The 26,117-nt window shown below is 39.5% G+C and overlaps 1 protein-coding gene across 8 annotated transcripts in view; it reads left to right on the top strand.

The window, feature by feature from the left end:
* The window catches only part of DCUN1D4 (defective in cullin neddylation 1 domain containing 4), a 113,118-nt gene that overhangs the window by 74,871 nt on the left and 12,130 nt on the right, over window positions 1–26,117 (top strand). For 6 of the 8 annotated variants that reach the window (XM_064285823.1, XM_064285822.1, XM_064285827.1 and 3 more), the window contains exons 7-9: window positions 5,904–5,972; window positions 7,295–7,386; window positions 15,071–15,179. In XM_064285823.1, the coding sequence (XP_064141893.1) occupies window positions 5,904–5,972; window positions 7,295–7,386; window positions 15,071–15,179 (270 nt within the window). The remainder of the gene's footprint in view (window positions 1–5,903; window positions 5,973–7,294; window positions 7,387–15,070; window positions 15,180–26,117) is intronic. The other 2 variants (XM_064285824.1, XM_064285821.1) reach the window with 1 other exon arrangement.

Raw genomic sequence — 26,117 nt, 5'->3', positions numbered from 1 at the left:
AGTTTGGGAAGTTTTTCTTAGTAGTTCATTGGTCTCTAAGTCACCAATTTTAACCTGTTTTAATAATCTTATTTTGTGATAATGTGTATAATATGTAGAAAAATTGGTTTACTGATCAGTTCTAGTAATCTTCCTAGTAATCTAGCTTTTTTTTTTAAATCTAAAAAACTTAACGACTTTTTAAAAAAAAATAGGTATGCACTGATTTAATTGATATTTGATGAAAGGTCCTAAAAATTGAGTGGGTTTTCCCAGATGTTCATTTCTGAAGTGATAGAGTTAGCTTCAAGGCAAAAGCTTTTCATTCACGCTTACCTTATAAATTAGGCAAAGCTGGTAATTTGTAGTCTGCAGTTTAGCTTATTGGCAAACAGATAAAAGGAGGACAAACCTGAACTCCTAAATACTCTTGACTGGGAGTTTTTAGTGTATGGTTTGGTTCTGGGAGGCTCATTAAAACATTTAAAATGATTTCTAAGTGATTGGTTGCCTCATTATTTCATGTTTATATATCCCAGTTCCTTTCATCACCATCATCTGATCCAGTTGGGCATATGGATGTTTCGACAGTTTTTATAGTAGCTGAAATGAAGCCTTAGGTCCTGTGTTTAAAAAAAGTCAAAATTAACTGCCAAATGTGGCTGGTATGCTACTCCTGGGCCACATGTAGTATAGAAACACCTTTTATTTTCTTCCCACTGCATTTTTTTGTTATAACAAATGAAGCTGAGCACATCAACAGTGTATGCATGATCCCCAAAAAGGACTTGTGTGTTCCTTATATATGAATAAGGAACTTGGTGGTACAGTGGTTAAAGCACTCAGCTGCTAAACAAAAGGTCGGCAGTTAAAGATGTGGTAGTCTGCTTCCATAAAGATTGGAAACCCTATGGGGCAGTTGTGCACTGTCCTACAGGGTCACTATGAGTCAGAATCAACTCAACAGCAGTGGGTTTATGTATGAGTGACTGTCCAGTGACAGCTAGCCCTGCAGAGTAGCAGGGTAGTCTTAGGAAGGCCCTACCCCTCAATGCTGTTGGTTTTTTCCTTTTTCTTTACCTTTCTAGGACTGACATACTTTTCCTTTTTAGTTACTTTGGCTCCGCATCTTGAATCTTTGAGGTAGTTGTGAGGGAAGCTTTCTTCCTCTTCCCCCAGTCCTGTATGGCTTCAGTCTGTCCCTGTGCAAGGCCCTGGATAGCTTGAGGCTGGACATGCTTTTGAAATGTACATTTATCTTCATACCTTCAGGTATTTATTACAACTCACCTTTGGTATATCTGTGCCATCTTTTCTCCAAAGCAGCTAAATGAAAAAGTGAGAAGCAGCGGCATAAACCAGTTGTCATAGTTTCTCTCCTGATACTTGCTAAAGTATTTTTCTGTTTGAATTCTTTAAGATACAGTATAGCTCTCATAAAGAAGAATTTAAAAAAAGAAAGTAACAAATATCAACTTAGCTCCTAATTGCATTTTCATTTAGTTTCACTTATTTTCGTAACTCTGAGAGGGAGGTATTTTTACCCCTATTTTATAGATGAGAACAGCAAAACTCAGAAAATTTCATTAATTTACAGAAAAGTCAAAAAGCTGGTTTGAGCAGAATTTCTAGATTTCATATTTAAAGAGTGTCTGATTCCAAACCCCGAGCTTTTTCCATCCTCTACTGTTTCCCTCATCCTGGTGTAAGTTTCATGCTCATCCCGGCTACTGCTAAGCGAGCTGCCCGCTGTTTTGGAAACCAGGCTACCGCAGAAACATTCTTCAGGGGCCTGGGGTGGAAGAGGTTGAAGTATCCATGCCTACACAGTGCCCACGCTCCCACCCCCAGCCCCTGTGCTTTTTGTTCTTACCTGACTTTTTTTCTTTTGGAGTGAATTCTCTTGCAAGGAGCCTTTCAATTCATCCTTGAAATTTGTCTTCTGCTGAGCCTTCCTAGTTCTAGACCTTCCTAGTTCCAGACATGTACAGTTCTAGTTTTACTTACTTTTTTTCTCAAGGAGTGTTCTCATCGCTCGTAAATTAGTGGACATGAATTCAGTATAGAGACTGTGGGAGGGCTTGGTGAGTAAGGTTACCAAACTCTACATTTCAAGCACATCCTGGCTCAAGTATCACTGACAGCTGAGCATTAAGATGGTTCAAGAGACCAGAAATAAGGACACAGAGGATTTGAATAATATCATTAACAAGGTGGAATGGCTAGCTGTGTATACACAGAATGAAATGTTTTGATGATGTGCTTCTATTGGAAAGAAAAAAGTTACCTTTAATCAGCTATTACTTAAAATGCTACCTTAGCTCTAAGTGTTTAAATTATTTTTAGATTTTGGTGGAACCCTGTATTAGTAGGGATCCAATGAAAGCAATTAACATGTAGGCATTTTTTATAAATGTCAATATGGGGCTTCATAACGGAGCGGGGTCTGATGGATATTGGCAAATCTGAAAAACTGTTTGCCCATTTCAGATACTACTATTACTCGTTCTTCTTTTGACAGACACTATATAGAGGTTAGCACAGCATCCCTGAAAGGTAGTTTCTCTTTCTTTCATGATAGCAGACTTCATCGTTAAAAAAAGAAACAGGTACTTTGTTTTTATATATGTTTCAACTTTTTTAGTCTATACGATGAGAGAAATAAAATTAAACTTCAGAAATCGAAACTTTCAGGTCCAACACTAATAGCCATTAGTTTGACATCTTGTCAGTGGCATTTTGCTTTGGTTATTAAGGAGGAAAAAAGGTTAATAAAACAGAATAGTGGCAGGACCTGATGCTTTATCAACATTTGATTCTTTATTCTCATTTTTGTTAGGTCTTTTTTTTGGGGGGGGTCCTGTTTTTCTGTTCATAATTATAGTTTTTTTTATATTAAAAGTATCTTACAACCACAATTCTTGTCAAGTACAGGTGTTTCAAAGTTTTTGTAGAAAAGTAGACATTTGTTCGCTTCTTATGTTTCCTTTGGTGCTGTGCATTCCTGCTACTTTATTTACAAAGAGCCTCTAACAGAGTAGAGTAGGGAACGCTCAGTTTAGGAAAAAATGTCAAGTTTTTTTTTTTTAATATGAAAATGTAAGTCAAGGTAATGCTACCGTGCTTAATTTCGAAATGAGATCAGGAATCAGTGAGTAAATGGATCACGTAGACTCTTGCTAACTTATAAACCCTTGTTGTCTTCATGTTAAAATGACCATTTGTGAATAGCCTCTACTTACTTCCTCTTCTGGCTGGGGTCCCCCCTCAACCTCTGCTCCCAGGCACTCTTTTTCTCCAACATGCTGATAGTAAAGCTTTTTTGGACTCATCCGGCGATCTTTTTCACCTGGACAACTCCTACTTATTCGTTACCCGTCAGCTTAAATGTTGCTGCTTCACCAGAGGGTTCTGTGATACCTCTTTCCCCCATGTCCCTGTTATTCAGTCTGCCTGCAGCCTTCCCTTTCCTGAAAACATTTATATGAAATTATTTTTATTTATTCAACATCTGTGGCCCCAGCCAGATTTTGAGTTCTATGAGAACACGGATAGGGTGTATCGCTGGCACCTGGCTCAGTGCCGAATGGCTTTGTGTTGGTTCCCTTTGTTCCACTCAGTTCTTGTGTCTTGGGCTCAGTGCTTTGGCTCTTCTTAGTATATAATACTACATTTTAAATTAATCATCCTATTGTGGGATGATCTAGCAACAGTCATCATTTTAAACATTAGAATGTATTTTTTCATAAAAACAATAACCTCTTGGCAAATGGACTCTTAACATGCAGCTAGTTGGTAAATTGACTATTTGTTAATAGTCTTCACAGGTGCTCTGGACTCATCTTTGAAATGGTTATGTGCAAGACATTCTCAGACTGTCGTTTATTTTATTTATGCACCTATTTTACTTTATTTTATAGCCCCCTAAGCTCCCCCAGATAACACACAGTGAACAAAGTTCGGTTCAGAAGTTGGCACACGTCATGGACTGAGTTCTGTGTCCCCAAAATATGTATTGGAATCTAGCCCCTCTACCTGTGGATATAAGCCCATTTGGGAATAGAATTTTCTTTGTTATATTAATGAAGCCATATCAGTGTAGGGTGTGCCTTAAACCCAATTACTTTGGAGATATAAAAAGAACAGATGGGGGAGATAGATGCCACACCACATGAAGATCACCAAGGAACCGAGGAATGGAAGCTGAAAAAAGACAAGGACCTTACCCCAGAGCTGACAGAGAGACAAAGCGTTTATGTAGAGCTGGTGCCCTGGATTTAGACTTCTAGCTTCCTAAACTAAACCAAAAAACCAAACCCATTGCTGTCGAGTCAATTCTGACTCATAACGACCCTATAGGGCAGAGTAGAACTGCCCCATATGGTTTCCAAGGAGTGCATATGAGAAAATAATTCCTATTCATTAAAGCTACCCACTTAGGATATTTCTGTTATAGCAGCACTAAGAAACTAAGACAAATTGGTACTGAGAATTGGGGACGCTGCTCTAACAAGTACTAAAATGTGGAAGTGGTTTTGGAATTAGGTAATGTGTAGAATCTGAAGGAATTTTGATGTGCTTCATAGTAAATCCCTAGTTTGCCTTGAAGAGACTCTTGGTAGAATTATGGACCTTAGGGGCAATTCTGAGAGAGCTCAGAAAACTGAGCTGTGATGAAAGCTTCTATTGTGGTGAACAGAACGTTGCTGGAAGTATGAATGATCAATGTGCTTCTGGCGAGGCTTTCAAAAGAAATGGTGAACATGTTATTGGACACGGGAAGGAAGGTGATGTTTTTTATGCAGTGGCAAAGAACTTGTCTGAATTATGTTCAAATGTTTTGTGGAATGTAGAACTTAAAAGCGATGAACTTGGATGTTTGGCTGAGGAGATTTCTAAGTAAAACCTCGAGGGGGCTGTATGACTTCTTCTTGCTGCTAATAGTAAAATACAAGAGGAAAGAGATAGACTTAAAATGAACTGTGCCAAAGGAAACCAGAATTTTAAAACTTGGAAAATTCTGTTGTACAGACTAAGGAAACGTGGCCTGGGAGAATGTTCACCAAGGGAGTGGCTGTTCAGTCTTTTTGTTCAAGAGATGAAGCCTGTGCCTGATAGATGTAATCAATCACTGCAGCAGAGATTCTGTCTGAAAGAGAAAAAGAATACAAAATGAAGGAAAGTTGCTCACCTCCTGGATTCGTACTGGCAGGAAATGGGCCAGTGGAGCAACTTGGTTGCAAACACCCGTTGTCCTTCGGGGAAGGGAGGGTACCATCCCAGGAACAGTTTGGAGATTGGCAAAACTGTTGGAGGGACCGTAGCAGGCAAGGCTGTCTTCATGGGTGGAACCACCTCCTCCGATTCAAGGGGCAGAAAAACCACCTCCTAGGTTTCAGAGTCAGCTCTCCACCACCTCTGTGCTGGAGTGGGCCTGCTATACATGTGGGCCAAGAGTATAGGGCTGCTGCCCAAAGCTGAGGGAGTGGGGAAAATGGAGCCACAGGGGGCTGAGGCAGTGGGGTCACAACTCAAATAGACCTGGAGAATGGGATGCTGAAAGCCAGTGGAGCGGGGTTGCCATCCCGGTGAGCCTGAAAAGCAGGGCCGACTCCCTGGGCCGAGGTGCCTCCAGAATCCAGAGACCATGGCCAATACCCAGAGTCTGGAGGACGGAGCCACATTGCCCAGATGGTTCTGGAGAAGAGAGGATTATTTTCAATCCTTGAGCGCTAATGAAATTTGCTCTTCTGGATTGTGGACTTGCTTCTTGTTGTTAGGTGCTGTCGAGTCGGTTGTTCCAATTCATAGTGACCCTGTGTACAATAGAACTAAGCACTGCCTGATCCCACACCATCCTCATAATTATTGCTATGTTTGAGCCCATCGTTGGAGCCACTGTATCAATCCATCTCTCCCTGAAGGTCTTCGTCTACCTTACCAAGCATGGTGTCCTTCTCCAGGAACTGGTCCCTCCTGATAACACATCCAAAGTACGTGAGATGAATCCTTGCCGTCCTCGCTTCCAAGGAGCACTCTGGCATTTCTCCCATTTGTGATGGAAATGTCTACTTTGTACCTGTTCCACCATTGTACTTTGGAAGCAGATAATTTGTATTTTAGGTTTTACAGGCTCACAGATGGAGAGGAATTTTGCCCCAGGATAGAACATACCCAGAGTTATACTTGATTTAGATCTTCAGAAGATGAATTTTGGACTTAGAGTTGAGGCTGGGCTGGGATAAGACTTTTGAGATGATGTGATAGGGCGAGTGTTTTGCATGTGGGAAGGACATGAATTTTGGGGGGGGCGAAGAGTAGAATATTATGGATTGAATTGTGTCCCCCCAAAATACGTGTTGGAGTACAGACCCCTATGACACTCATCCCGGTCTCATTCCAGGCACAGCATTATTTAAATGGAATGTTGGGTTACTTTAAAATAATTTCCCCTCAGTGTATGTAGTTAAATTCACAAATGTTGATATACATGAGCTACAACTCCACTGTGTATCTCCTAGCACCTGTCTTTCTATATTTTATACACTGATCTGTACCTTGCTTTTTTCACATAATAAATCTTAGAGATTGTTCCATATTTGTACAAAGAGTTGTATTTTGTTTAATTGTTGGCATAGTGTTCCTTTGTACAGAGTGTATTCAGCAAAGAAGTATTAGCTATTCCCTTATTCTTGGTTGTCTCATTTTTTGCCATTACAAATAGTGCTGCAGTAAATACTGTTGTATATTTATCTTTGTGTACATGTACAAATGTGTTTATAAGACAACTTTCCATAGGTGGAATTTCTGAGTCAATACCTGCTTTTAGTTTTGATAAAACCCTGAAAAAAACCAAACCCTTTGCCATTGAGTCGATTCCGACTCATAGCGACCCTATAGGACAGGGTAGAACTGCCCCATAGGGTTTCCAAGGAGTGTCTTGTGGATTTGAACTGCCGACCTTTTGGTTAGCAGCCATAGCATTTAACCACTGTGCCACCAGGGTTTCCTTAGTTTTGATAGATACTGCCAGATTGCCCTGTGGAGAGGTTATGAACTGTATACTTGTACCATCGTACATAGTAAGTGTTCATGTTTCTCCAGACCCTTGTCAGCAGAGTGTATCATCAGACTTTTAGATGTTTGCCAAACTGAAGCCTATTTCTGAAGATTTACTGTGTTCATATTTCAGTAACTAAACTCCCATGAACAGATTTGGCAAGATGTTCACGTATTTATCATGTTTCAATTGCTGAGAGTTGTTATTCCGATCTGATCTGTCTTTCCCCCCTTTCCTTCTCACCCCCCCAAACAGGTAGTTATGCTTGTCCTAGCCTGGAAATTGGATGCACAAAACATGGGTTATTTTACTCTACAGGAATGGTTAAAAGGAATGACTTCTCTCCAGTAAGTCCTGAGGCTGCACTAATGGGGGCGCTGCTCTCTCCAGGTGGTGGTTGCCTCCTCCCTGGGATCTCAGGGAGCCTGGGTTGGGTGAGTGGAAGAAAATCAGGTGGTTGGGGCAAGTGTCCAAATATGTAAAGACCACAGCCTGTTTTTATGTGATGAGGAGAACTATTATGGATGAATTTTTATCAGTGGAAGTTTTCATACAATGTGTATGTGTATTGTTTATTTCATGAATTTCTTCTAGAGCAACTCTGTCAAATAGAAGCAGACCAACCTCTTCTCACATATGTGAGCCACATATGTGATTTTACTAAAAAATAGCTGCATTCAAAAAGGAAAAGAAACAAGTGGATTTAGTTTTAATAATATATTTTAAAAACTTAATACAGGCAAAATATCATTTTGACATGTAATATAAAAAACTATTAATGAAATATTTTACCTTCTTTAGTTCATACTGAGTCTTCAAAATCTGATGTGTGTTTCACACTTAGGGCACACTTAGCTCACATTAGCCACATTTCAGGTGCTCATAGTCACCTATACCTACTAAACTAAAACCAAACCCACTGCCGTCGAGTCGATTCCGACTCATGGCGACCCTACAGGACAGAGTAGAACTGCCGCATAGGCTTTCCAAGGCTGTAAATTTTACGGAAGCAGACTGCCACATCTTTCTCCCAAGGAGCAGCTCGTGGGTTCGAACTGCCGGCTTTTTGATTAGCAGCCGCCAGGGCTCCTTCACACGTGCCTAGTAGCTGTCAATTTGGATAGCGTAAGTACAGAGTTTAAAAAAGCGCGAAGGCTCATGAGAAGCTAGTTTGTTCTATAAACCATGATCTAAAGTACAATAAAAAAAAAAAGAAAAGGTTCATTAATTAGCATCTGGTTTACAGTCAGTGAGAAAAAGTTTGGAGTAACGAATAACTCATAAGTGAAAATATTTGATGTATGCTAGTTTATGTTTAGTTTATGTATCCTGATTTTAACTTTGGGTAAAATAGAACTTCATTGCTCTAGTGATTGAAAAATACTGCTACTCTGCTTGTGTTACTTGGTCCAGAATAAGAAAAACATCAGTGGCTTTGTATGTTCAGTTTGTGTGTGTTTGTGCATGTGTGTGTGTGTTTGCTGAGTTTCTCTCAAGTAAACAAATTGTTATTCCATATTATACATTGAAAAGTTCAGTTGAGGTGAGTGACTAGACATGTGAAATGGCATTGAAAGTTACAGTGCTATTTCTTAACAGTGTAACTTTGATCTTAAGTACTTGGAATAACTTTTCATTTTTTACTTTAGGAATAATAAACTTTAATTTTCACTAGATTGAAATTGGAGTAGAAATGAGTTTGTGCTTTTATTTAAGAAATTTTGAAGTTTGTCAATTAATGTCATCATCCATTCGGTATGATTAACAGTGCATTATTTGCGTTGTGCTTTAGTAGTTTATGAAGGCTTTTCACCGTTCTTCCATTTGTGCCTCACACCTGCTTTGTGAGGAAGACAGATCAGGCTTTATCTTGCACGTTTTACAGATGAGAAAACCAAGGCTTAGAGGGGAGACATGACTTGTGAAAGTAGAAACTCAAGGCTTCTGATCCTTAAGTCATGTTCCTTTAACACCTGTTGCCTCATGGCAAATGAGTTTTAAGTAAAAGCCAAAGCATTCTTTCACAAATACACTTTCCTTTTGCCATGCTCTAGAATTCTCAGGTTAAGTCTAGAGTCTCTTTAAAATTGTGTTTGTTATTTTGGGGAACATCTCTTTATATTTTTAAGCCTACTGGTTCTTGCGTTATTCTCCTTGCTGCCTTTCTTTGTTGATTTCCAAATAAAACATATGGTGGCTGCTCTAGTTTAAGTTTCCCTGTGATGATGAACGCATGGCAATAGCAGTATTTTATTTCAATGTCGAAGAACAGGATACCATCGTTTTTTTTTTTTTTTTCAAAAACAAAAACCAAACCCAGTGCTGTTGAGTCGATTCCGACTCATAGTGACCCTATAGGACAGAGTAGAACTGCCCCATATAGTTTCCAAGGAGCACCTGGTGGATTCGAACTGCCGACCCTTTGGTTCGCCACTGTAGCACTTAACCACTACGCCACCAGGGTTTCCAACCTTTTTTTAGGCACACTTTAATTTGTCCTAAAATGTTGTAGTATACATTTTGTACAGTTCTAGGTGCTTTTCGAATCGACGGCACTGGGTTTTTTGTTTTTACATAGTAATGTTCCAGGATGCCAAGCCTTGCCCATGTGTTTTATGTCTTGAGGGTCACATTCTCCTGAGAAGTGAGCGGTAATTTTCTAGAAGCAGTCTAAGAGCTGGGTGGGAGGAGGGGCTCCATGAGGCTCTTCGTTGGGAACTCTGCTGGCCATTTTGCATGTGACATAGGCAGGGCGAGTAGATTCCTATAAAATGCTACTGCTTGGTTCTTACAGTTCTTTTTGTGACATGAGGCCCTGAGGTTGGTTTCTTCATCAAAATAATCTTTAAGGTTCTTCTGTAGTTCAGAATAGTTCAATTTCAAGTTTTAAGACATTCCTTTCCATCCTCCCTAGATTAGTCATTTGTTCAATAAATATTGAAATGACGGTAATGTGCCAAGCACAGTATTCCAGGTCCTGGGAAAACAAGCCATGACCAAGATCAAGTCCATGAAGGGTAGGGACTTGGAAAACATGTTCAAGTAAAAGATCTAAAAGTCATAAGACTCTTCTCTTCATGCCATTTAAATTAACTACTTAGTACTATATTTTTAAGGTTTATACACTCAGTAAATAAGAAAACTCAGGAGAATTATTTACATGCTCTAAAGATGAAAGGAGTCTGTCTTTTTTATGAATCTGCTTTGTCTCCTATTTTGGATTTTTTTCCCCTGCTCATTTTTAGTTTTATTAAACCTGTCCAATGAAATGTTTTGAACTCAAATTGGAGTAAGCGTTATATGACAAAACCTGTATTTATATATATTAATATATTTAGTCAAAATGCAAAGTTAAAAAAATTGTTACTGTACGGTGGGAGTGTTCCAGAAATAGAAAGTCCGTGGGTTTTGGAACCAGAGAGGGTTTTGAATTAGTTCTGCCACTTGCTTAGTGTCTGCCACTGAGTGTCTCCATAGGCTAAGTGATGAAATGGGGCTCACACCTGGGTACTCAGAAATTCATCTCCTTGATACTCTCCAGAGGAACTGTGTACATGGTCTCCATAAGGCCCATCAGTCTGGAACGGGCACTGTTTTGTGGGAGTATTGGGAGAAATGAGAACAGCCGCTAGGGAACATCCATCCTGAAGGTCCCTGGATCCATTTCTGTCAGAGAACACACAGCTCTTATTTTGATTGACTGTTTTATTTGTTGCCTATTCCACCACTCAGGTTTCAGGTTATCCTGATGAATTAAGCTAATAGAGATGTTGAAGCTGAAAATAAAAGATGTGTTAGAGTTGTAGCTAACTTTGCATAGAACTGATGATAGACTGCAAAAATACCCTTGGGTTGACTGAGTGACAGGACCAAGGCCGTTCCCCTGGTAATGGAGGAGTGCTACCTCAGAGCTCAGTTTCACTAACGCGCTTCCTCCTTTCCACGTGCTGCCTGGTGGTCTGTCAGGAGCAACAACTGTCACTGTGTGGGAATTATATAAAGGCAGTTCTTGCGAGCCTCAAAGGCATAAAGCTGAAAAAGTTTGACATAAAATGCCTAACAGTAAGTTGACTTTGCTAATGTGTAGGGGTCTGATTTTATAACCTTTGGGGATTGTTGTCACTTCTGAATCTGTTACAATTGCAAAACTCAAACGATTTCACATTATGTGCCTAGTTTTGGGAAGTGATGCTTCTGAGAGGTATGGCACTGTTAGTCTGTGACGAGTTCTATTGCACATTACCATGGGGAGAAACTGGGGTTTAAGATATGGCTACTTTGTAATAAGTCTTAAGTTAGTTACTTGAACTTCCCAAGCCTGTTTCGTCGCAAAGCCAAAAAAAAAAACCCCAAAAACCAAATTCATTGCCAGTTGAGTCAATTCCGACTCATAGCTACCCTACAGGTTAAGAGTAGAGCTGCCCCACAGGGTTTCCAAGGAGTGACTGGTGGATTTGAACTGCTGACCTTTTGGTTAGCAGTCTGAGCTCTTAACCACTGCGCCACCAACATTGAGTTCCTCTGAAAACATTCTGAGCCCTAGTGGCACAGCGGTTAAGCACTCGGCTGCTGACTGGAAGGTTGGTGGTTCAAACCCATCAGCCGCTCTGTAGAAGAAAGATGTGGCAGCCTGCTTCCATGAAGATTTACAGCCTTGGAAACCCTGTGGGGCAGTTCTACTCTGTCCTATAGGGTTGCTACGAGTCAGAATCGACTTAACAGCAGTTGATAGTAGTGGTAGCCAACGTTCTTGTGGAGAGGCCACTAGATGGCAGCCTGTGGCTCCTTCCTGATCCGGTGACTCAGCCTGTTTCCCTAATGGAGGTTAGTCCAGAGGCTCTGTGGGACAAGGTCCAGTTAAAGCAGATTAAACTCTATATTGACAATATTAGCTCAGACCCATGTAACCATCCTTAATAAATGAAATGGCAGTAGTACATTGTGCATTTTATACTTAAAATAAGAGAACTGTTAGTTTTCTGCACTGTGGCGAAGGCCTCTAGGGTATCTTTCAATCATAGGGACATCTTTTTTGCCAGGGTGGCTGGACTTGCTCCCAGACATGCTGCAGAATTTCCCATTGGGCCTTGACGCTCTGCCCAAAGACTCACAGCTACTTTATTTATTTATTTTTTATACAGTAGTCGGAAACCCTGGTGGCATAGTAGTTAAGTGCTACGGCTGCTAATCAAAGGGTCGGCAGTTTGAATCTGCCAGGCGCTCCTTGGAAACTCTATGAGGCAGTTCTACTCTGTCCTATAGGGTCGCTATGAGTTGAAATCGACTCGATGGCACTGGGTTTGGTTTTTTTGGTTTGGATACAGTAGTTCTCTTAATGGGTGGTTTCTACTCCTGAATCTATTAAAACAAACATCTGCTCTTCTTCCCCTCACTAGGCAGGATTAAGCTAAACCTTAGCCAAAATCTGGCAGATTTACTGTGACTTTAGTCTTGACCTTCCTTTCCAGTGAAGGGCAAGGAACTGGGCTTTATGTGTTTTGGGATTAGTTGATTTCCCTCTTCGTTGACCCTCTCCCATCATCGTTATTATTAATAATTATTATTATTAATTACTTATACACACATGGTTAAAAAAAAAAAAATACAGTAGCACACCGAATGGAAAGTAAGCCCTGCTCCCATTCCTGCCTCCCAGACTCCCACTTGTCATTTTATGTGTGTCATTTGGGTTTTGTCACTAGGTCTGTAACTGGGCTGTTGGAATCTCTTCTTTGCCAAGCCCTTCTCCACGGAGAGCCAGAGAGAGCTTTTCAAGATGCAAGTCCGATCACGTTTTCTCCCGCAATGGGAAACAGCTTCCATTGTTTCTAGGATTCAATAAAAAAATCACTCTCTGTGGACCACAAAACCTGGGTGGAAAAACCATGTGGCATAACAGTTGCTAACCAGAAGATCGGCAATTCCAATCCACCAGGCACTCCTTGGAAACCCTATGGGGCAGTTCTGTTCTGTCCTATAGGGTCACTATGAGTCAGAATCGACTCAACGGCAACGGGTTTGTTTTTAACGGTGGACCGCAGAAGCGCTTTATGGCCTGGGCCCAGCTCCCTCTCAGTCTCATCTTTCACTTTTCTTCTTATTTTTTCCACTCTAGCCATAATGGTTTTCTTTAGTCCTTTGGACTTGGCCATGCTCCCTTCTGCCACTGGTCCTTTGCAGTGCTGCATCTTATATCTGGATAACCCTTCTTCCTCCCCCAAAATCTATACTTACCTTCCAGTTCTCAGCTTATGTGTCATTCCTTGAAGAAACCGTTTCTAACTTATCTTTTTTATTATTACACATCAGAAGGAAATAAAGAACGTTGTAAACTGTTCTGGACCCATAGAAATTAAATGTTTACTTTCAGGCTTCTAAGTGGTTTCTCATCTCAGTAGAGAGATCACGGGAACTTATTTGTAGTTAGATACAAAAAAAGGAGCTTTTCACAACTTTATTGCTGAAAAATAAGCCAGTGTACTTTATTATGAATAATATCTTAGTTTATAAGTTATATTTATGTTGATTTTACTTGCAATATGTATTATCTATACTTAGTAAGTAAACGCTCTACAGGGGAACATGAGGGAAGATCCATCATTGGAAAGCCTTTCATATTGTTCGCAAAAATGGTGACTCTTGGTACTTATTTTTAAGGGCTAGATACTGCAAACAGAAAACTAATTTGTAAAAATAACCAGTTAGCCTACTTCCTTATAAAAAGTAAACAATGTGTCATTTACTGTTAAAAATAGGTTAGCATCACCATGGCTCCCTGGAGAAATGGCTAATCTCAAATCGGGGGCAGAGAAAGTATAAAGTGAGCAGGAACATCTCATTCCAGAAAGCAAGGAATTACGTAAAGACTGACGGGGACATGTCAGAAGGACACTGGAGCCAGCTTGAAGGACCACAGCACAAATTGGGACAGTTTGTACATCAAAAAAGTATTGAAGACAGTAACAGATTATAACATACTGAATTAAAAACTAAAATCCAGGAAATAAAAAAGGTGGTGGACAGAACTCTTCACAAAATAATTCCAGCTAATAAATGTTGAAGGGATATTAGAATTTGGAAATCACCATTTTGCGTTACCAATGTAGTAATTGGGCAGATATCATCAGTGGATGCTAAAACCTTTGGGTATGAAAAGTTATTGAGGAACAGCACATTCACATTCTCAAGATACCATCCCACAGTTTACTTACTTTTTTCAAAGGGGGAACAAGTACGTTTAAAATGGGGGATCTGGTGGGCACCACCTGAACCAAATGAGCCAACATACTATTACCAATAATGGAATAGACTGATGTCATGAGCCTCCTGATGGGATGCACTGAGAAGGACACACCATCACATGTAGTGTTCCTATGAAAAGGGTGTAACCTAAATATGGTCATGGGAAATTCATCTGGCAAAATGAGATTCTACAAAGCACCTGGTCTGTACCCTTCAAAAAATTTCCATATCAAGAAAGATAAAGAGGAGACATTCTTCTGTGATGAGATAGGACAGCTCAAAAGCAATGTGTGATCTTTGATTAGATCCTGGATTGAAAAGAAATGACTATAAAGGAAATTTTGGGGACAGTTGGGAAATTGGTGTATGGATTGTACGTTAGATAAGAAAGTCAACATTAGAACACTTTTTAAGAGTGATGCTAGTATGCTGATTAAGTAGGAAAACACCTTTGTATTTGGGGGTGTTAAAGTGTTGAGGAATGAAGTGTCATAATGTCTTCAACTTCCAAATAGTTGAGAAAAATTAGCACATATATATGAGAGAAAGTGGACACAAATGTGACAGAATGTTCCTTGGGTGATCGAGGGGTTGGGTATATGGGTGCTTATTTACTATTTTAGCTCCTCTGTATATTTGAAAAAAATTTAAGTGTAGAAAAACGGGTTAGCATGGATGTGTTCCAATTTTAGGGTTTTTATTCTTTCCTTTTGCTATTGTGTTTTATATATTACTGTCCCAATTGAGAAAAAACTCAGGTTATAATTTGCCTTTATTCTGTTTTTCTAGATGTGATACAACAGAAAAGCTAAGAAATACTTTGGATTACTTAAGATCATTATTAAATGATTCTACAAACTTTAAACTTATTTACAGATATGCATTTGACTTTGCACGGGTGAGTTCTCTGGAGCCTATCCAGCTATTCCCTCCTCCCCCACTCGTCTTTTTATTGCCTTTTGAGGTTTGTTTTTTCATTCCACAGCAAAAAAGTTGAATCAGTTACTCCCAGGTTGCTAGTTAGCATTTCTTCCTACATGTACACTTTTAAACTAACCCTGGTTCTGGGCAAAAATTTAGTATGGTAGCACAAAGCCGTAGTGGAAGATATCTAATAGCTCTTGTGATTGGCTTAAAAGTAGCTTATAAATGGGCATGTGATAGATACTGTTCTAAATAAATGTCTGTTAGATCAACTTGGAAAGGTTTTGCTGTTTCAGTTCACACAAAACAAACCTTTGCCAACTGAGTTTATTGGAATAAGCTAAACATGCTAGTTCAGGTTCACATTAAGTATTATCACTGTATTTGGAAATCATTTAAATTTCAAATTTAAGCCAGTTGTAGTTAACATTATTCAAATGTATTCTTCTAATCATCATTTTGAAATGTGGTCATCTGTTTGTCCCATAGCGAGCCAGGCCCAAGTACAGGAGAGTGGTTATATCCGACTGAAATAAGTCTTACTTTTCAGCCTGATCGTCGTAGGTAGTGAACTCTGAAACAGCAGTTGGCATTGTATTCATCCAAACACAAGTCACAGCCCATACAATTATACTTTATTCAGGAATGGTGTTTTCTATTTTGTCCGCAAGCCTGGTGGAGTCAGGTGACTAAGCTTTCTTAAAAGGACTGCATTTTTAATGTTTTTTTTTTAAAAAAAAACAGGGAACTAGGTGATAAATGATTCTTTTCTTTTTTCCTGCCATCATACTGATCTTTTTTACTTTTTTACCCCCTTTGGCTCTGCCGGTTCAGCCCCAGAGATGTATTTGGTGATGAATTCTAATGCATCTGCAAGAACACAGTAGCAGTTTTCAGTAGTGCCCTCCTTCATGTTTTTTGCATTATTGCAACCTTGTAATAGAAACAAACATGCATAAAGACTTAGGTTCCGACCCTGTGTACAACAGAACAAAACACTGCCCAGTCTTGCGCCATCCTCACAGTCGTTGCTATGTTTGAGCCCATTGTTGCAGCCACTGTGTCAGTCCATCTCATTGAAGGTCGTCTGCTTTTGTTGACCCTCTGCATTACCGAGCATGCGTCCTTTTCTAGAGTTTGGTCTCTCCTGATAACATGTCAAAAAGTAAGTGAGACGAAGTCTTACTGCCCTCACTTCTAAGGAGCATTCTGGCTATACTTCTTTAAAGATAGATTTGTTTGTTCTTCTGACAGTCCATAGTATATTCAGTGTTCTTCGCCAACACCATAATTCAAAGCTTTATCATGCGTATGAGGCAACTGAAAATACCATGGCTTGGGTAAAGTGTACCATAGTCCTCAAAGTAACATCTTTGCTTTTTAACACTTTAAAGAGGTCTTCTACACAGATTTGTCCAGTGCAGTATATCCTTTGATTTCTTGACTGCTGCTTTGGTGGGCGTTGATTGCGGATCCAAGTAAGATGAAACACGTAACAACTTCAGTCTTTTCTCCATTTATCATGGCGTTGCTTGTTGGTTCAGTTGTGAGGATTTTTGTTTTCTTTATGTTGAGGTATAATCCATACTGAAAGCTGTAGTCTTTGATCCTCGTCAGTAAGTGCTTCAAGCGCTCTTCACTTTCAGCAAGAAAGGTTGTGTCATCTGCATAACGCAGGTTGTTAATGAGTCTTCCTCCAGACCTAATGCCGTGTTCTTCATCATATAGTCCAGCTTCTCAGATTATTTGTTCAGCATACAGATTGAGTAAATATGGTGAAAGGATACAACCCTCCTAATGTACACCTTTCCTGATTTTAAACCACTCAATATCCCTTTGTTTTGTTCAAACAACTGCTTCTTGGTCTATGTACAGGATCCACATGAGCACAATTAAGTGTTCCAGAATTCCCATTCTTTGCAATGCTATCCATAATTTGTTATGATCCACACAGTTGAATGCCTTTGCATAGTCAATAAAAGACAGGTAAACATCTTTCAGGCATTCTTTAGTTTCAGCAAAGATCCATCGGACATCAGCAATGATACTCCTTGTTCCAGGTCCACTTCTGAATCTGGTTTGAATTTCTGGCAGTTCCTGTTGATGTACTGCTACACTGTACTTGAATGATCTTCAGCGGAATTTTACTTGCGTGTGGTATTAATGATATTGTTTGATAATTTCCGCATTCTATCGGATCACCTTCTTGTGGAACGAGCGCAAATATTGATCTCTTCCAGTTGGTTGGCCAGGTAGCTGTCTTCCAAATTTCTTGACATAGATGAGATAGCACGTCCAGCATTGCATCTATTTGTTGAAACGTGTCAGTTGGTATTCCATCAATTCCTGAAGCCTTTAGTGCAGTTTGGACTTCCACGTTCAGTATCATCGGCTCTTGATCATATACTCCCTCCTGAAATGGTTGAACATCGACCAGTTCTTTTTGTTTCAGTGACTCTGTATTCCTTCCATCTTCTTTTGATGTTTTCTGCGTCGTTCAATATTTTATCCATAAGATCCTTTAATATTGCAACTTGAGGCTTGAATTTTTTCTTCAGTTCTTTCAGCTTGAGAAATGCTGAGCGTGTTCTTCCCTTTTGTTTTTCCAACTTTAGGTTTTTGCACATTTCATTATAGTACTTTGTAAAATATTATAGAAATGATAAGGCAAAATTCAGATGCAGTGTTTTACTGATTAGCATTTGTGTAATAGTATGTAGAAGTTACGTGGCAGATGCTTTTAGAATAGATGCATAGTTTCTATCATTAAATATTTTATTACATGGCAGCTTTTCCTCCTAAAAGTCAGCTGTAGTGTGGATAAAATTCATTTAGAAGCATTGTACCTTCTACACCAAAATCATCCCTATTTTCTCACTTCTCTGTTCAGGGGTTGGAATTTTCCTGATACCCCATTTCACATCTTGTTCCATTTTATTCCTCCCTGACTACCCCATTCCCATTAGTCACCTGTCTCATCTCACAAGGGTTCCTTTGGCTGCCACTGCAGCACACTGGCTGAGTCCCTTGTTAATTCTTCGTGTGCACTCATATAGTAACCTTTTTTCCACATTATTTTACTTCTCTGACATTCACATCATTATGGTGTCATCTTCCTTCAGTCCCTGTGCCCCTTGGTCACCTCTCTGCTCACCAGAGCCTTAAGTACCTTCCATTGCCTTTATGTTAATATGGCGCTTCATGGTATGTATAGTGCAGTTGCTTCCATAGCAGCTGAATGGCAGACAGGGATGGTTTCAGCCTGCTTTACAAGGGAATAAAATGGGCCTTAGAGAAATGGAGAAATTTGACCATGGTCACATCTACTGTTTTGTAGATCCAGGTCTCAAACCTACATCTTCTGACTCCAAGTCCAGTCTGCAAGTCACTCCAGGCCCTCACAGTGGAGTCCCCAGCTTCCTGACCCACGTGTCTTCTGTGTTATGGTGAAACTGAATTAGCTATTTTTCCCTAAACTTGCCACCTGCTCTTTTGTCCTTTCTGCCTTTGGTCAAACTGTATCCCTGTCTGGAACCCTATTTCTACTCTCATAGCTCTATCCACTGCCAGCTTCTGGGCCCAGGCCAGATGCTTCCTCTTTCAGGCCGCCTCCTGGGATTATCCTGTCTGAGAGGGATCTTGCTGCCCTCACTTACATAGCCTTGGTATCTCCTCCATCTCGGCTTTGACGTTTGGGTACAGGCCTTAATTTTACCTGGCAGATAAATGGAGTATGCCTTTTCTTTCTTCTTAGCCTCAATAGTAGCCAGCACAGTTCTTTGCTTTTAAGGAGGGTCTCAATAAATGTTGGTAAATGAAGCATTTTTCTGTAATGATGAATAACAACCACCATATTTAATCATTATTTAATGACCAAATAGATTTGGTTCAGCTAAACTCTGCTAGGAGTTTGTTTAGTGAATCCTTCCTCAGCTCTCACAAATTTTGATATGTTGTATTTCTGTTTACATTCAGTTCAAAATATTTTCCACATTGTGGCTTCTTTTTTTGGCACATTGGTTTTTTAAAAGTATGTTGTTTATTTTTCAAGTATTTGTGGATTTTCCAGATATCTTTTTTATCTATAACTAGTTTAATTCTGTTGTGATCAGAGAACATACCCTGTATAATTTCAGTCTACTTAAATTTATGGAGGCTTCACTCCAGAATGTGGTCTGCTGTGAATCTCGTTTTACACTTGAAGAAAATGAATATTCTGGTCTTGTTTGCTGGAGAGTTCAGTAAATGTCAGTTAGGTCAAGTTGGTTGATAGTGAGTTCAGGTCTTCCATCTCCTTATTGATTTTCTTTCTGCTTGTTCTATCAATTACTGAGAGAGGAACGTTGAACTCTCCAGCTATAGTTACTTATCCTGTCACTTCTATCAGTTCTTATTTCATGTATTTTGAAGCTCTGATACTAGTTTTGTACACATTTTAGTATTGTAATGTCCGCTTGATGAACTGACCCTTTTAACATTTTGAAATGCCTCTTTATCCCTGATAATATTACTTGTTCTGTAGTCTCCTTTGTTTGATACAGAGCCACTCCAGCTTTCTTTTAATTAAATTCTGCAGGGTATCTTTTCCCACGCTTTTAATTTTAACCTATTTGTGTCTTTATATTTAAAGTGGGTTTTTTGTACATAGCATATAATTGAGTCTCACAATATCTGTCTTGAGTTGCTTAAACCATTTAAATTTAATATAATGATATGGTTAGGTTTACATCTATCTTTCTTTTTTTTTTTTTTCCACCTATTCCATCTGCAATTTGTTTCTTTTTCCTCTCCTCATATCTTCTTTTGGATTGAGGTTTTGTTTTTGTTTTAAATGATTCCGTTTTATTTCCACTATTGCCTGATTAGCTATATCTGTTTTATTTTTCTAGTCGTTGCTCTAGGCTTTACAGTATACATCTTTAAATTTTCATAATCTCACTTCAGATAATATTATACCACTTTATGTATGCTCCAGAAACCTTTTTACAACAGTATACGTTCATTTTTTCTTCTCATCTTTTATACTATTTTTGTTATACATGTGACTTCTGCATATGCTATAAATCTCACAAAGAATCGTTATCATTATTTACATGAAATTAAAAAAATCTCTTTTAAGGAGATTAAAATGTAAGCAAAATGCCTTTATATATTTACTTAAATATTTATCATTTCTGTGTTTCCTTTTGGTTAGATCCAGTTTTCCATGGGGTATCATTTTCCTTCTGCCTAAAAAATTTCATTTAACATTTCTTACCATTCAGATCTGCTAGTGATGAATTCTCTTAAGCTTTTATTTTGCTTTTTATTTAGAAAGATATTTCTCTGGGTAAACAATTGTAGATTGATAGTTTATTCTTACAGTACTTTTAATGTCTTCATTGTTTTCTGTCTTGTGTAGTTTTTGGTAAGTCTGATGTCATACTTATATCTTTTTTTTTTTTTTCCTATTATTATAATGTCTTTTTGTTTTGTTATGTTTTCTGACTGCTTTTATTCTCTTTTCCATTCAGTTGATTATGATGTGGCTTGGCATAATTTCGCTTATGTTTTATTCTGCTTGGAGTTAACTGAGCTTTTTAGATTTGTAGGTATATAACCAAAAACCAAACCAAACCCATTGCCGTTGAGTTGATTCCTACTCATAGCAACCCTATGGGACAGAGTAGAACCGCCCCATAGGGTTTCCAAGGAGCAGCTGGTGGATGCAAACTGCTCACCTTTTGGTTAGCAGCCAGGCTCTTAAGCACTGCGCTACCAGGGCTCCCTATAGTTTATATTAAATTTGAAAATTTTTCAGCTTTTATTTCATCAAATATTTTTTTCTTTCCCCCTCTGTTCTCCTTCTGGCACTACAGTTATATTTGTTAGCCTGTTTGGTATTGTCCCGCAAGTCACTGATGCTGTGTTTTTTGGTTTTTTTTAAACCAAACTTTTTTTCACCTCTCTGTTTCATAGGTAGTTTCTATTTACTATTTCAAATTTAATCTTTTCCTTTGTAGCGTCTAATCTACTGTTATTCCCAGTCAGTATATTTTTCATTTTAGATACTGTATTTTTCATCCCTGGAAGGTCCATTTGGGTCTCTCTTATTTCTTCCACTCTTTTCTCATAGTGATGTTTTCTTCCACCTCCTTGAACATCTAGACCATGTTTATAATAGGTATTTTAACAGTGTTGGCTTCTAGTTCCATCGTATTATCCAGCTGCTTTGCATGCCTAGTAGTTTCTTTTATTAGATATTGGATATTGTGAATTTTATTTTGTTGTTTGCTTGATCTTGTTGTATTCCCTTAAATAGTGTTGGATTTTTTCCTGGTACATAAAATTACCTGGAATCAGTTCGATTCTTTGAAACAAATTTAGAGTTTTACCCAGCGTCCTGTGTATTAAGGGATCTCTCCACTCTGGCTTTCGGGAGTACAGATTATTCCCAGCCCTGTATATGCTTGGGGAATTTCTGCTTATTTATTTTCATTTCTTTTCTGACTCGGGTAGTAGCCTCATGTACAGATAAATATTCAACCAAAGACTTGAGTAGACCATTCACAGATCTCCAGTTCGTCCTCTGTGCAGCTTTCCCTTGCTGGTATTTTGCCCCACAAATTATAACCTCTCCAAACTCCAAACTCTGTTCCCCTTCAACTTAGCTGGGCTCTGTTTGGGTTCCTTCTGTCTGTGCGATAGTCTGAAAACTGCCTCCACGCAGTAAGCGGCACGATCATAGGACTCTCTTTTTCCCTTCTCTCAGGGATCATGGTCCTCCATTGCCTGTGGTGCAGTGTGTGAAAACCATCATTTCACATATTTTGTCCAGTTTTCTGATTGTGGGAAGCGAAAGGGCATATCCGGCCTCCCCCTCCCCCTTTTATTCAACTCTTATTTTTTCTACTACAGAAGCTCTTGGTGATAATATATTAACACAGCAGACCTGTTAAAATCACCTTTTTTTTTTTTTTTTTTTAACTGTGCTTTAAGTGAAAGTTTACAGTTCGAGTTAGTTTCGCATGCAAAGATCTACACACAGTTACGTGACCCTAGTCGCTCTCCCTGTAATGTGATAGCATACTCCTCCTTTCTGCCCCGGATTTTCTGTGTCCATTCAACCAGCTCCTGTCCCTTTTTGCCTTCTCATCTTGCCTCTGGATAGGAGCTGCCCATTTAGTCTTACGTATCTACTTGAGCTAAGAAGCATTCTCTTCACAAGTATCATCTCATGTCTTACAGTCAAGTCTAATCTTTGTCTAAAGAGTTGGCTTTGGGAATGGTTTCAGTCCTGGGCTAACAGAGTCTAGGTGCTATATCTTCTGGGGACCCTCCAGTCTTAGTCAGACTGTTAAGTCTGGTCTTCTTACTAGAATTTGAGTTCTGCACCCCACTTTTCTCCTGCTCCATCAGGCACCCTCTGTTGTGTTCCCTGTTAGGGCAGTCATTGGTGGTAGCTGGACACCATTTAGTTCTAGTCTCAGGCTGATGGAGTCTCTAGTTTATGTGGTTCTTTCTATTTCTTAGGCTAATATTTTCCTTGTGTCTTTGGTGTTCTTCATTCTCCTTTGCTCCAGATGGGTTGGGACCAATCGATGTATCTTAGATGGCCACTCACTACCTTTTAAGACCCCAGACGCCACTCTTCAAAGTGGGATGCAGAACATTTCCTTAATCAACTTTGTCATGCCAATTGACCTGGATGTCTTCTGAAACTGTGGTCCCCATACTTCCACCCCTGCTACTCTGTCCTTCAAAGTGTTTGGTTATATTCAGGAAACTTCTTAGCTTTGGGTTTAGTCCAGTTGTGGTGACTCCCACTGTATTGTGTGCTCTCTTTCCCTTCACCTAAGGTAATTCTTATCTACCGTCTAGTTAGAGAATACCCCTCTTCCTCCCTCCCCTCCCTCGTAACCATCAAAGAATGTAAAATCACACTTTTAATAGAAATTAAATTTCCTCATACAATTGTAATATCCTAAGTGTTATATCCCAAATAACAGTGGCATGTAGTGCATTCAGTATTCTGAGTTATACTTTAATATATGCCTTAGTCTGGGTTCTTCAGAGAAACAAAACCAACCAAGCATATAAATACATACAGAGAGACATTTCCATCAAGGAAATGGCTCATGTGATTGTAGAGGCTAAAACGTCCATGGGTCACGATAGAGGCTCCTCCTGATCCATGTAGCTACAGGGGCCTGTGAACCCAAGATCAGCAGGTCAGAGAGGGCTCTTGCTCACAGGCTGTGAAGATTGACAGATCCCAAGATCGACAGGCAAGACTGCAGGCAAGCTGCTAGCTCAAGTCCCAAGAGCCTGAGGTCAGACAAACAGGAGCCAGCTGTAGGATCCAGAGCAAGCAAAAGCCCATGAACCTTGCCAGAATGCCTGCTTATATTCAGTGCAGGCCACATGCCCAGTGAAACTCCCTTGCAACTGAATGGCTACTCATAGCAGATCCCATCATAGAGGTGATCATGTTATATGAAATCTCATCATGGAAATGATCACAACATCATACTACTGCCAAACTACATCATAACTGCCAAACCACTCAGAATCATGGACCAGCCAAGTTGACACACAACCTTGACCATCACAGTATATCAGGAAATAAATTATAATACAATACCAGAAAAAAAGGTAAAATAGTTCCTATAGCATCTCTCAACAGAAATTGCAGTCCCAAGGGTGTGACAGTTTCATTCCCCATCTTCCAACCTAGTAGTCAATTAAAAGTAGTATTTGGCTATAAAGTTCTATTATTTTTCTCCTAGTGTTTCTTTGACTTGAACTTACAGTTTTACAGATATCATAGAGTCATGGAACTTAAGGGCTGAAAGAAACCTTAAGAGGCCATCTGGTCTAGTCTTTGGTCTTGTCATTATGCAGAGGATGAAACTGAGAGCAAGAGAGGTTGAGGCAGCATGAGACCCCAGGGTTTTGCAGGCCAGTGTCCTCTCTACAGAGTCACACCATTTTCCCTGACCATCACCGTCCTATGGCATCTTCTTGAAGCTAAATCCGTCGCCGTTGAGTCAATTCTGACTTATAGTGACCCTATAGGACAGAGTAGAACTACCCTATAGGGTTTCCAGTCTTTACGGAAGCATACTGCCACATCCTTCTCCCATGGAGCATCAGGTGGGTTCGAACTGCGCCACCTGAGCTCCTTTAGAGGAAGTTGGTAAGGTATTAATGTGTAAACCACAGCCGATTCTCTCATACAAGTGGATTTTGTCTCAGTATTTCAGTGTATTGAAGTTGTAAAGGATTACCTTTTACTTGGATCCACAGTCAGCACACACAGAAGCAGCAGTCAAGAAATCAAGCAACACATTGCAGTAGACAAACCTGCTCCAAAAGACCTCTTTAAAGTGTCAGAAAGTAAAGATGTCACTTTAGGGACTAAGGTGCACCTGACCCCAAGCTGTGGTGTTTTCAGTCGCTTCATTTGTGTGTGAAAGCTGGACAGTGAATAAGGAAGACAGAAGAATTGATACCTTTGAATTACAGTGTTGGCAAAGAATATTGGACATAGCATGGACTGCCAGAAGAATGAATAATCTGTCTTTGAAGAAGTACAGACAGAAAGCTCATTAGAAGTGAGGGTGGCAAGACTATATCTCACATACTTTGGACATGTTATCAGGAGAGACCAGTCCCTGGAGAAGGACATCGTGCTTGGTAGAGTGTCATCAAAAAAGAGGAAGACCCTCAACAAGATGGACTGACACAGTGGCTGCAACAGTGGGCTCAAACATAATGATAATTGTGAGGATCGCACGGGACCAGGCAGCGTTTCGCTTTGTGGTACAGGGTTGCTCAAGTTGGAACCAACTTGACGTCACCTGACAGCAACAACAGCATTTTTATGCATAGGGAATTTTTTTCCCAATGCAATTTTTATTTATTGTAAAAGCAAATAATATTATCTGGATTACTTTAAATATAATAGCCTTTTTTTAATTCCTCTTTTAAAAAGGGCCTAGTGAGAACAATACAATTAGATAAAGAGAATGGTATAAAAGACTAAGGAAACCCTGGTGGTGTAGTGGTTAGGAGCTACGTCTTGCAAACGAGGTTGGCAGTTCGAATCCATCAGGCGCTAGTTGGAAACTCTATGGGGCAGTTCTACTCTGTCCTCTCCGGTCACTATGAGTTGGAATCGACTCGACGGCAACGGGTGTAAAAGACTAAATACAGTAATTTTTCCACACATCTGAGAATAGTTACTAAATATCAATAAATATGATTTTTCTACATTCTCTCTGGTAGAGGCAAGCTATTATGCTGAAGGTCATGTAGAGAGTTGACACTTAGAATTTAAGAAAAGATTGGGATAAGCGAAGCACTGATCAGCAACAGCCTTGAGGGCCTTGCTGGGAGTGGAGGCTGAATTGACAGTGTTGCTGTTCTCCTTAGCAGTAGGATTTTTTCTAACACAAAGTTTCAGTCTTGATGCAGAAAAAAAAAGAGATTAATACAGTGGGACAGATTCAGAGTGAGAAGTTTATGGGCTGAGAGGACAGAAGGTAACTGAGAGGAGCTGTCCTAGAGGGACTGATGTGATTCCAGATGGACTTGGGAAGGACATGAAGTTAGAGAAAAGTTGCTAGAAAGAGGGAAAGGGAAACCTTCAAGGTCAGAATGAGAGGTTTCTCTGAGGGGAGAAAAAAACCCTTGCATTCCTACTTAAAAAATAAACCTTTAAGAAGTTGTAATGAGTCATTTGATTTTTGACAAGAGTGCTAAGTCCATTGAAAGAAGAGTCTTCAATAAACGATGCTGGGAAAATTGGATTTCCAGATTAGAAAAATAAAATAGGATCCATTCCTCACACCATGCACAAAAACAAATTCAAAATGAATTAAGGACCTAAATATGTGAACTAAAACAATAAAATTCTTAGAAGGAAAAG

This window comes from Loxodonta africana, chromosome 5, assembly GCF_030014295.1.
Source record: "Loxodonta africana isolate mLoxAfr1 chromosome 5, mLoxAfr1.hap2, whole genome shotgun sequence".
NCBI lineage: Eukaryota > Metazoa > Chordata > Mammalia > Proboscidea > Elephantidae > Loxodonta > Loxodonta africana.
This window is presented reverse-complemented; position numbering and strand designations above follow the sequence as displayed.